Source organism: Plectropomus leopardus, chromosome 17 (genome assembly GCF_008729295.1).
Source record: "Plectropomus leopardus isolate mb chromosome 17, YSFRI_Pleo_2.0, whole genome shotgun sequence".
Classification (NCBI taxonomy): Eukaryota; Metazoa; Chordata; class Actinopteri; order Perciformes; family Serranidae; genus Plectropomus; species Plectropomus leopardus.
In genome coordinates, this window is record NC_056479.1 from 30,103,819 (window position 1) to 30,117,122 (window position 13,304).

At 38.8% G+C, this 13,304-nt stretch overlaps 1 protein-coding gene across 1 annotated transcript in view; it reads left to right on the forward strand.

Annotated features, from left to right (window-relative positions):
• Positions 1-13,304, forward strand: part of LOC121956683 (vesicle-fusing ATPase-like) — a 38,964-nt gene that overhangs the window by 2,454 nt on the left and 23,206 nt on the right. The window contains 1 exon segment of the mRNA XM_042505040.1: positions 12,306-12,323. Within this exon segment, the coding sequence (XP_042360974.1) occupies positions 12,306-12,323 (18 nt within the window).

The window sequence follows — 13,304 nt, forward strand, 5'->3', positions numbered from 1 at the left end:
GTCTCTGTGCTGAACTAACAAGCTGCTGAGTGGAGCCTCATATTCACCACAGACATGACGCTCATGTTTTTCATTAAATCTTTGTCAGAAAGCGAAAAAGTCGAGCCAAAATCATCAGTGTGCACGCTGCAGGCAGTCCCACCGCAGACAGATTTTCTACATGTGAGGAGACTCAGGGTGGAAATCTGTGCTCCAGACCCTCTTTTCATTGCTGAGTAGACTGACGACCCCTCACTAGGTGACATATTTAAAAGATATTTCATATTATATCCAAAGCATAACAATAACGGCACAGAACAGCTGATAAACTGAACATTTAACCCAAATATTAACTCATAATACCTGCAGGAAGATTGTATAAAATGCAAGATTTGGATTCATTTTAAGCAGATCTTTTCCTGTAAGAATCTGCATCAGAGAGGCATTTTCCTGATATAAATTTAGAAACATTTTATACAATTATCTGTCTATATTCTTTTTGTTATTTAAACAGTCATACATGCTCTACAGGCTTCTTTTTTGAAAAATTGGGTTTTTTTTCTCTCTCACACTGAGCCGTTCCTCTGTCATTTTAATGCAGGAAGTGAAAACTCTTTAAATACATCTTGTGCTCAGGTCTTCACAGTACCTTCATCTTGTGGAAATTGGTTTGATTTCTTTTAAAAACTTGGTGCAAAAAAAAAAACGAGCAACTTAAGAATACATGGCCCATAAATGAGCAAGAAATATTGTTTATTATACATATATACTATATTATATATATATAATATAATTATTGTAAATATGAAATATAATTTTCTGGTCTGGTCATTTTCCCTATTTTTCTGATAGTTTTTGTAATAATTCTCTCCGCCCCTTAACCCTTAGAGACCTGGTCAGCTTAACAAGACATGCCCAAAAAATATTAAGAATTTAGTAAAAATGTTACAAGAAAAGTACCTAAAAATAAGAAAAAAACAGGGAGAAAATCACCAAAAAGTGATGAAATTTACTGTGAAAATATATGCTTATATTTTTATGTAACCTCATTTTTAGATTAAAATCCTAGTAATTAGAAATATTGTTTTCATTTTTTTTATTATATATATTTTTATTTCTTTAAAGAAATCATTTTCTTGTCACATTTTACTGACTATTTTATTTTTACTTTTTAATTTGACTGGACTGTGGTGTAGTTTAAGAGTATAATCCTCTGGGTCTGCCTCTCTCCTACATGTTATTTCAGTTTTTTGAATTTGGGATGAGCCCCCTGGTCCTGCCGAGTCATGATACAAGCTGCTAACAGCCGTAGCATTACTCAGCAGGATTTTCTGGTTGTGCTGATGACGTTGAACCACAAAGGGAGAGAATGTAAATCATTTACATTCGTGAATGAGGGTGTCGCTTTGTGCAGCTGGGTTCGATAGATTTCAGCATGCAGCTCGTTCATCGGCTCTCAGAGCAGCCGTGCACGTGTCGAGCTCGCAGGTGAGACACGAAGACGAGCACGTGCAGCTCGGGCCAACGCGCATCATCAGGTGGAGTTTTATCCACCTTTCACAGGCCATTTAACCCCTTAAAACCTGAGCACTTTGGTCTGACATGTTTGTTTTTTTTTTAAAGTAGGGAAAAACGCAGTGGCCATCCTGGGAAGAAATTTCCGCACAAATTAAAAATAAAAAACAACAGTAAAATGTGACAAGAAAAATACCTAAAAATTATTTCTAAAAGAAGTAGAGGATTATTATAAAGTTTTCCAAAAAAAAAAAAAAAATGTCCTGAAAACTATTTTCATCATTGTAATAATTTCATTATAAAATTGTGCTGCAGAGAGAAAAGAATAATATATACATATATATAGATACAGATATTCTATTTTTTATCTATTTTTATTTCATTTGAAAACAATATTTATAATTACTTTAATTTAATGTAAAAAAAAATCTACATACATTTTAAAATATTTTTTAAATTCATTTTCTTTTGCTTTTTTAACTTTTCTTTTTTTGCTTATTCTTAGGTAATTTTTTTGTTTCATTTCTTTTTAAGTGGAATTCTTTCTCATTTTTTGGCTGTTTCTTGTTAAGTTAGCCAGGTCTCAAAGGGTTAATAGTTCTGTTCAAAAAGCCCAAAAACAAGCAGAAGTGTATGAAACCTGATTTTTCAGCGCTGACCTGCAGGTTTATTCTCGCTGCAGACTCAGACAGGCGACATCAGCAGCCTTTGGTGTAGCAGTCCGACCGCTGGCTGATCCGTGAATCACCCCCGAGGGAGCTCGGTCAATACCGCCTTAAAGGACTGCGTGTTTTCATAAGTCCATTTTTAAATGGGGAATGGACCGGTGGAGTTCTTTAGGTAATTATTAAAAAACCTGAGTGCTCTGTTCATCAGAGCGCCTTCAGGGCTGCAGAGGGGACACATCATGTCTCAGAGGACGGCTCGGTCATTTCTTATTTTTTGAGGCTTTGAATATGATCACAGTCTGAGGGGAAAATGTGCCACATCAAACTTTTCACTAAAATGTCACGTGACAGCCCTGAAACACTTGAACCACCTGAACAGGATTTCTGGATGAATTTAACATTTGAAAGCTGTAAATTTTGAATGAATCTGCTTTCAAATGAAACTAACCAGGGCTGGAGGGTTTCCTTAAAAATGCATTATTATAAAATTCTAATTACCTGTTAAAAATGTAATCAGTAAAAAAAAATACTTACTTCCCATTACTTTTGGGTTTCAGATTTGACGTCATAATAAAATATTTTGGTGATTTTATTTTTTTTTTTTTTTATGTATTGCGATAACATTTATTTCAATATATTACCTTTATTCAGCTGTAAATTCTGTCCTCAAAGGAAAATTTTGTCATTTTTTTCTAATTACATAAACGTCACAAATTAATCATTTTTATCGCAGCAAAATGTCGCAAAACATATTAAATTAATTAAATTTATCTTTAAAATACTTTTTATTTCATTAAAAAAAGTCAATACTTGGCATCCGTGTATCGATACCATATTAGCAAACAAAATATCATGATATCATATTGTATTGAAGTCCCCACCCAGCCCCCTCCTCTGTAGACTTTGCATCACAGTCTTTATTATGTTTTTTTGTACTGAGCGCTCACTGCTTCATTTGTATTAAACTTTAGGTCTTTTCTAGAATTTAAACAGCTTAAATCAGATATTTTCAGGATTCATTTGAGTGCGTTATGGACGCACAGGAAACATTTTCTGCAAAAACCTGCTCCGTTCTCCTTCACCAGCTTCGTTTTTATTGCCCATGCATGATGAGTTATTAATATTGACTGCATGCAATCAATAAGATATTAAGCGATAATGCAACGCAGCGTTTTAACACGTAGATGTAAAAAAACAAAAAACAGTGGATGTAAAAGATCAGGATGTGTTTGTCGTGTTGAGCTCAGAGCAGATTCTGCAGCACGAAACTGAAGATTAGAATAACGTGTCACGTGTGTTTGATGGTGCATTCGTCCTTGTGGTCATCATGCATGAGTCAAAAGTGTCTGACGGCGTGTTGTTCAGCTGCTGACACACACACACACACACACACACACACACACACACACACACACACACACACACACACACACACACACACACACACACACACACACACCTTCTCCCCGACTCGCCCAGCAGCGTGTGTCGCCGGGCGTACTGCAGCCTGTCAGGAGAAGTCAGGACCAAACAAACGCGTCCACAGACGGACGCCACCATAGACTCAACGTCAGCTTTAACCCTTTGAAACCTGATTCGACATCAGTGTTCTTGTGCTGCATTCAGATGTCTTTTCTCAAGCACTTTAACCTTTTAACTAGGGCTGGGCGATATGCAAAAAAGTCTTATCACTATATATTTTTTCATATCAGTCGATATCGATATATATCACAATATACATCAAATCACTGTTTCTGTCAAACTTAAAGGTTCCCTTTGACTCCTCAGTGAGACATGAAGATATCAGAACCAGTGATGCACCATGATAATTATTTCAACCGATACGATAAACCGATAATTTCTCATAAGCTTCTTGTGGCCGATAATATACCGATAACCGAAGAATGAGAGCGGAGTGGACATTTACAGGCACCGGCAGAGACGCTGGCGGAAAATGAGAGCGGAATGGACATTTGGAGACACCGGCAGTAAATGAGAGCGAGCGGACATTTGGAGACACCGGCAGAGACACGGGCGGAAAATGAGAGCGGAACGGACATTTGGAGACACCGGCAGTAAATGAGCGAGCGGAAATTTGAGACACCGGCAGAGACAAGGGTGGAGAATGAGAGCCAGCGGACATTCGAAGACAGCGGCAGAAACACGGCTGAAAATGAGAGCGGAGCGGACATTCGGAGACACCAGCTGAAAATGAGAGCGAGTGGACATTCGGAGACACTGGTGGAGACACTGGCAAAAAATAAGATCGAGCGGACATTCGGAGACACTGTCACAGACACCTGCGGAAAATGAAAGTGGAGCGTGGAGCAGACATTCGGAGACACCGGCGGAGAATGAGAGCGTACGTTAAAGTCATATTGCGACTGATATCGTATCATTTTATCGCCCGACACTTTGAACCCTGAAAAAACTGGTTTGATTTCAATGAGGCAATTAGCAACTTGGCAAGGAATCGCATAAAATTGATAGATTAAAAAAATATTTTAAAATAAGCGTACAGAAGACTTTATTTATAATTATTAGCATCATCAAAATTATATTTTTAAAATGATTTTATCACAATTATTAGCATTTTTTTCACTTATTGTTAAGTTTTCGTACTTTGTTTTTTTGTGCTTAGTTTCATGGAAATTTTTTGGTACTTTTTACTAGTTTCTTGGTCATTTCTTCTTAAGTTGCTCATTGCCTTCTTCCAAGTGTGTTTGATAGAAGTAACGCTAATTCGCCGCAGTTTCAAAGGGTTAAAAGATGGGATAAAAGTTAATTTAAGGGTGAATCTGATGTTGGTTGGGTGTTGAAAATTTAGATTTATCGACAGTTCGCCCCATGCTGCCGGGAGAGAAACCGTTTTGTAATTCTCACGTTTAAAGCAGGTGAAGTCCTTTCCACAGTCGTTATACTCGTCCGTTTTTCCTCGTTTTGCTGCCAGTGAATCTGAGACGTGTGTGTGCGTGTTGACAAGCCTCTGGCACTGACTTCCTGTGTCTGACCCCGTCAGAAATCAGCACGATTTCCCTGAAGGCAGAGCGAGGATTCATCTCTGATGCCAAAATAAGAACCGCTGTGGTTTCCCTGCTCTGATCTGAGGCTGTTTGCAGCTCTCACTGACTCTCCGCCGGGCTTTTGAAGGTCTCAGCTCAGAATAAACTACATTTAATACTATCTTGTCGAGGGATGGCGATCGTTAATTTTTATCAATATTGATACCATTTTTTTTTTTTTTTTTTTTTACCAGTTTCAAGAAATGAACCCTCTGAAACCTTTCAGAAAACATACTCATGAGTTATAACAAGAAAAGCACCTGAAATTTAGCACTATAAAGACAAGAAAAAATGTATAAAAAAGGTAAAAATAAATAAATAAAAAAGTAAAAAAAAATAAAAAGAATAAAAAATAAATAAATCATATATATAAATAATATTAATAAAATAACATTATTATTATTATTATTATTTATTATTATTATTATTATTATTATTATTATTATAACAAATCTCAATATAGTTTTCTGGACATTATTATTATTATTATTATCTTAATTTCTCACTCTCTCTTTCTAAACAAAATTTCAGGTCATTTTTAAAAGAAAGTGAACCAGTTTGCTCAGCTTTCAAAGGTTTCGCTTTAGTTTATTCTAAAAGGGGACAGTGCAAATTAATAAATAAAGTACAAAAATGCCAGAATTAGTTCAAAATTCATCCAAAGTCCCTTGGGAAGAGTCAAACACTTTAATAGCACAAGAAAACTGATGTGGATCCAGGTTTCAAAGGGTTAAACTGGTAGTTTCCATAACATTTAGTTGATCAAGTGATTTTTAACCCCTTTTTTGCTGGCACGCAGTTCCATCTTGGGACACAAATATTCGGTTTACTGCCTTACAGAGTCGGAGGTAAACAGCTTAGGAGGAATTAGACCTCAGTCAGAGCGAGGACGCTGAACGTGTTACTCTGAAAAATAACCAGCGACTCTGTGGACTCTGTTTGCTGCGTGTCGCAGATGTGACACAGCAAAAACCACTCTGACGGTTGGTTTCAGGTGCTCCCTTCAGTCAACAGTTATTTATTCTCCGAGCAGAAGCTGCTCGCTGTGCTTCAAGGACGACACCATCGACGTGATTTTGTCAGAATCAATAGAAAAAGCTCGGGCGCTTTGAATCCCACAACCAGCAAGCGGAAAAAAAGAGAGAAAGGACGCCCACTCGTGTGATGGAACAAGAGAGTGGGCTACAAAAGATGGCAGCTGTGTGTGTGTGTGTGTGTGTGTGTGTGTGTGTGTGTGTGTGTGTGTGTGTGTGTGTGTGTGCGCGCGCCTCCTCCTCGCTCCTCGTTAATAGCTTTATCTCTCTCATATTCTCCCTGTAGCTCAGCCGTCTTTTACTCTGCAGCTTTCTGTCAGGAGGCTGTTATTTGTTTCTCTGCTCCCGCTTGTGTTTTCGCACCCACACCCAATTTTGGAGGCAGCAGACTGCAGCGGCGAGGTCGCAGGCTGTTAGACTACCTCTGCATCCACGAGCTCATCGCTTACTCCAAAACACCCGAGCGGCTTTTCACTGTTTTTTCTTTTTTTTAACAAATTTTATCAATTTTATCTACAGCGGCAGCAGCGTTTTCTTTGCCTCTCAGCAGGAGCGTTTCTAGGATTTGAGGATAGTTTTTTTCATGCACTCTGGCACCTTTTTTTGAAACTTAAATTCTGAATATTGATGTTGAAAATATTGTTCGTAAACAGTGCTGAGTAGAAACCAAACACTTTACAGCTGCTATCATTAAACATTTAATTGATTAGAGTTGGAAAAATAGTCTGTACTTTTGTTAAAAGTGGCAAAATCTAACTGCATTTAGTCAAGTTTAAGTGTGGACAGATTATTAGATCCAGTGTATTTTGTCATTTTGGATATTTTTAATGAAAATATGCCTTCCAAACCCACATGCCTGCCAAACAGTTGCCAAAATGACACCAATAATTACAGCCAGAAACTGTAAAAACAGAAACGGTGCTTGAGCTCATCATGTGGGACGAACTCTTCGTGCATTTTCACTCAGAGGCTCAAAGAAAATATTTGTCGCTTTGGGGATTATAAAAAAAAACAGCCACCCTTTAATCTGATGAATAAAGAACAGTCTTTTAGGCCTATTCTTATTGTTGAGACTATATTTTTGTGTATTTTTCTCATATAGTATAGATCATTAAAATACAGCATGCAAAAAGTCTCTCTGATTGAGTTCTAAAATTTACCAGATAGCAATTAAAAATGCATGATTTAAGTCATTACCATTATTGGTTCGACCTGATGCGACAGAACTGCGGGGCTTGAGGCGAAGCGATTACGCATCAGTGTTTAGTATGTGAGTGAGTGTGTGGGACTGTATGTGTGTGTACGTGTGTGTACGTGTGTGTGAGAGGGAGAGTAACGGTTAATCCCCGGCTGTCTCGTTGTGGGGCCTTCCTCCGTGAGCTCTGAGCCGGAGCTATTTTTAGAAAGCGGTGCACTCTGCTGTGAACCAGACAACACAATACACACACACATGCACGCATGCACGCACGCACACACACACACACACACACAATAACAGAGGAAGGCCATTCAGATCCTTTACTTAAGTAAAAGTAGAAACCACAATGTGAAAATACTCAAGTACAAGTCCTGCATTGAAAACTTTAGACAAACTTCAGACAATCATGCTTTAGTATTAAATGCAGAAAAATCTTAGAAAACAGGAAAAAGGAAAAAAACTGCCAAAAGCTCAACATTAAAAAAAAAATTACCCAAAAACTTATATTTAAAAAAACTGAGAAAACAAACAACTCTAAAAAGAAAAAACACCCCAAAAACTTAACAAACTAAAACCATACCAAACAACAACAACAACAAAAAACATCAACTTAATGCAGCAGAGGAAGTTAAAGAGAAAATTTAAAAATCGTCCTAAACCACAAATTTGCATTAACTGATAAAATCGATTTGTCGCCCAGCCTGAAGTCCAAATAATGCTCCTAAAACCCGAATAATAACGGCATATCCCACATCTCAATATGAAAATAATAAATCCATAAAACTGCCTGATTTTTAATATTTAAACAGAATATGCTCTTTATACCATCAAAATCAAATAAATATTTTCATATAATGGAGGAAGTCTTGGTGTGCATGTAACCGCCGTCACTGCTCCTCGCCGTCGGTTCGTGTTGCTTTTTCTTTAGTTGGAGTTAAAGTGGTGGAGTTCCAGTGTTTTTTGGGTTTTTGGTCGATGTGTAAACTCTGAGCCTCTAAGTGAAGCTCCCTCGTCTCTCTGCTCACGATCACCGTGGCGACGCTTTAAGCAGGAAGTGACAGCAGAAGACTGAAAAGCACTTTACAGTGTTTGAATGATCGCTCACTCACCCAGTGTGGCTCCAGAGCTGAACACGGCTGCAGCACGTTAAACACGTCTGGATTATTAATGATCCATTTAATAAAAACAAATCACGGCCAAACTTTCCTGCTACGATGCAGTTTTGATGAGGAACGAGTTGCTCTACAGACCTGATCATGTGCTTTATTTATGCTTTGTAACGCTTTAAATGGCTAGATAAATATTTATTTATGTTTCAGTTAAATATTTTGGCATTTATTCATTTAATTACTTATTTTATTTTTTCATTTATTTTATTTTATAGCTTTTATGGCCTTTCTTTCATAGGACAGCTCGACAGATGACAGGAAATGGAGATGCGATGCAGCAAAGGGCCACAGTCGGACTCGGACCCTTCGTATGTGTATGCAGGGCGCGTACTCTACCACCCGAGCCTCCCCATGCCCCAATTATTGAATTTTTTTTAAATTAACGTTGATGAAGAGCGCCTGAATGACTCAGCGGAGCAGGAAAGCGCCGCGTGCCTGACACCCTCTTGGTTTGATACAGAAGCTGCAGAGGAATGACTCAGTGTGGTTTAGTTAAATAGAAAGTGAGTCGGCTCTTTGAGGCAGCTGATTAATTTCATAAAGTGCAGGATCGACTGAGCGTCTGCGCCAAAGAGGAACCGGTCCAAAGCTCCCACTTTGTTTCATTCTTTGTAACTCGGCTTTTTATGATCTGAATCAAACTGCTGAATATCAGATCAAGAGCTTTTAAACTGTGTCTGTACCTAACGTGTAGTATTAATACGTGTTATTGTATAAATTCTGAAGCACAGCTCAGAGTGGGGAAAGCAGGCGGCTCAGCTCATATTTCATTCACTTGGGAAGAAAAATTCGACTACAATGGTTTCAAATTTACTGGCAGCAAAGTTAATGCAACAAATTTGTCAGACATTGATTTTTCTGATAATCTGTGGCAACATCGCAAAACCAAACCGAGTCCAGAGGATGGGAGGCGTCAGCTTAAGTGTTTCACACCATCATCAGGCTTTTATTTCTTTCCCTCGTGCATAAAAACTCTCGTCCACTCTCATTATGAGGACAAAAAATATAATAATGTGTGTTTGAAGCAGCAGAAACATGGACTGTTTGATGAAAGCAGAAAATAACTAACTGAGAAGAAAATCTGAAATCTGTTTTTATTTTGGAGACCGTTTATATGTTGTTACTTTTTTTCACCCCCCCCCCCCCAAAAAAAGGATTAATTTTATAGTCCAGCTCAGTGGGGAATATGGCAGATACAGCGCTCTCTGCTGTGTCGCCATCCACCCATCGATAGCTACTGCAGGCGTGTGACTGGACCCAGCCCCCGAGGCTCAGCACGATGAATTATTTAACAGCCGCTTAGAAAGAGAGGAATATTTAGAGCCAGTCGGGGGAGATCCTATCCGGCCACTCCCTGCTCACACAGGAGAGACGCTCTGAATAATGAATATTGCAGAAATAGAGATCGTACAGCAGATGTGTTACAGGCTCATGAGAGGGAGACGCAAAGATTAGAAACTGAAAAATCTTTTTTTTTTGTGCAAATTTCACGCACTTTTCATCCTGCACATTTTGATAGTTTTGTCTGAGGATGCTTTCCTGGAAGTTGCTGATCCTCGTGAGTTTAACGAGCTGTCAGCGGCAGCTCAGAGCTTCCTCGAGGCAAAGTTACACACCGGTCCGCTCAGAAAGTCAGGAAGTCAGACAGGCAATCCACGCAGGACGACTCATGTTCACATGAATACTTGATAAAAACTTGTTGTAAAAATGTATTTTGTGCTCCACCACCTGTGATGTTTTGCCTGTTTGAGCATGCCGGCTAATGCTGACAATCCAAACAACACAACGCAGAGCGATAACCGGACTGGCACTGGTGTGAATCTCTGCCCTCCTCTCAGCACCGGGGATTCAATAAGAAGTGATGGATTTTCAAATGTAATATCCATGATTGACTGATTTATTGACTGAAATGTGGAGTTAAATACGGGCATTTCACAGTAAAGGTCACATGCTGTCATCCATCTCATCCGTTAACCAACAACATTCATCCATCAGAGAGCGAAATCAGCCGGTTTCTTCTCTGGTGTCCATGTCTCTTACCACAAGGAGACACTTTGTCTCTGTTGTGGGGAAGAGTCCCCGCCTTCTGACAAACCAGACAGTCACCACGAGAAAATGTTAGCATTGTACGTTCAGCAAACCACAAATACGTTACATTTGAGCGTTTCATGTGTGTCGTATCAGAACGTTTTCTCATACGGTTCAATTCAATTCAGTTCAATTCAAAACTTTATTAAAGACTCAATTCAAAGAGACGTCCATAGGTTCGTATGATATCCTACGAATTAGCACCCATGAATGACGTTAAGTGCGTCAAGTTATGTTTCGGGAAAGAAACATGCTGACAGTGTACCTTAAAGTCCCATCTTTTGTGACCCATGAACCGCCCCAACCCGTCTCCTAACAGGTGCTTTCATAAAATCCTAGAAATGTCCCACAATGTAAACTGTCTCAGAATCCAAGAAATGTCCTGAAAGCATTGAAATGTCCTAAAATCCTTGAAAAGTCCAAAAATCCCTGGAATATCCAAGATTCATAGAAATGTCCTAAAATCAGAGAAACATCATTAAACGTCCCAAAACACAAGAAATATGGTAAAGTCTGATAAATGTCTTAAAATCCTAGACACATCCTAAAATATCCTAAATTCCTAGAAACGTCCTAAAATTTGAGAAATGTCCCAAAATCCAAAAAATGTCCTAAAATCTTGAATCGTCCAAAAAAATCTAAGAGTATCTAAAATTCAGAGAAATTTTCTAAAATCCTATAAACATCCTAAAACCCAAGAAGAATCCTGAAAGCCCATGTCCCAAACTCTAACATCATAAAATCTGAGGAATATCCTAAAATCTGAGAAATGTCTCAAAATTTGTGAACTGTCTTAAATTTAGAGAAAAATCTTAAAATATCCTAAATCCCTTGAAATGACCGAAAATCCTAGAATTTTTGTAAAATCCAAGAAATGTCCTAAAATCCTTGAAACATATACTGAAAATCTTAGAAACACCCTAAAATCTGAGTAATATCCTGAAATTCAGAGAAATATCCTAAAATCAAAAAAATGTCCCGAAATCATAGAAACCTTGTCACATCCTAGAAATGACCTAAAATGTCCTAAAGTCCGGGAACTGCCCTAACATCCTAGAAACATGTTTGGGGCTGCTGCGACCACCATTTTTCTTTGCTTGAAAAATGTTGAAGATTTCTGCACTAAGAAATAACTTACAAATGTAACGAATCAGTCGTTTGCAAAAACCTACAATGCCACATTTCTCTGGTGATCGGTTTGGTTCAACAGAACCGTGTATGTTTGGCATGGCACTCTGCATACGGCTCACACCCTCCAAACACTTCCAGATTTGGGGCATAATTTATAGCACGATAAAGTGTAAATTTGGGAAAAAAATGAACAAAAGGACAGAAACATGCAGTGTGTTTTCTGGTTGAAATTTGGTTTTTAATCTGAACAAACCCCAAATCTGGCCTGCATGCTCCTCACACCATCCCCTCTGACCTCATTATATGAGTGCGACCTGCATGAGTGAATCCATACACAGAAATGCACCTTGAATGCACCACGGCTTCGGCCCCCTCAGCCCCAGCTCGCTGCTCTGAGTCCCCCCGTCTCAAATACTCTCTTCTGTCCTTCCTCTCTGCTTGCCTTCGCTGGCGCCCACAAGGTGGTAATATTTTTCAAGGTATGTATGGATACACACCTGTTCAACTCTCAGAACGAGCAGCCGTCCTCCGCGTCCTGTGGAGTGTATCAGCTGTCTGTGGCTCTCTTAGAGGACGTGCGTCAGTGCTTTCAGCCCCTCGCTGCAGGACGAGTAGAATCTAGATTATCTGGCACCGTTGCAACCCAGAGAGCTGCAACGTCAAGCTGGTGTCATGTGCTGACTGAATGGAAACGCTAACTCGTTAGCATCCATTAATCGACTCCCCTGTCGCACCAGAGCTCGCACAGAGAGCGTAGTCTCTGAAGGCCTGAACAAAATGGATTTGTTCCGTGAGGAGCGTTCCATTTTGATTCATGCGGCAGCTAGTCCGAATCCAGATTAGACCCGCTCAGTATGTTAGCACATTAGCTGTGTTTTGCTAACATATAATGCTGCCTTCACATGTTCCTCAGAAATATCGTATTTATGAGTTATTTCAGGGCGGCAGAAATGGCGCAAAGCATGAAAATGATGTCAACAACTGACAATAAAAAAAAGATATATTCGGTTATTTTGTCCTCAGATATGATTTACTTTTAGTAGTTGCACATTTTAGTATCTGCATCTATTAGCTGCAGCAAGCATGCAAACTTTTAAGCACGTCAGGCGGGTAAACTAGCATTGATAACAACATCACAATACTGAGCCGTCGACTTGACGTCATAAATGCATAAACATGGCGGGCAGGAATGTCCGAAAAATCCTAGAAACGTCCTAAAATCAGAGAAATGTCATAAAACCCTAGAAATAGCCTATTCTAGAAACCCAAAAATGTCCAAAAAATCCTAGAAATATCCTAAAATCAAAAAAACGTCCTAAAATTCGAGAAATATCCAAAAATCTGATTAATGTCCTAAACTCTGAAAAATGTCCTAAAATCCTAAAGTCAATGATTGGTCATATGTATTGTGTAATATGGTAGTTATGTCCAACGTTACATATAAAAATATATCAGAATAT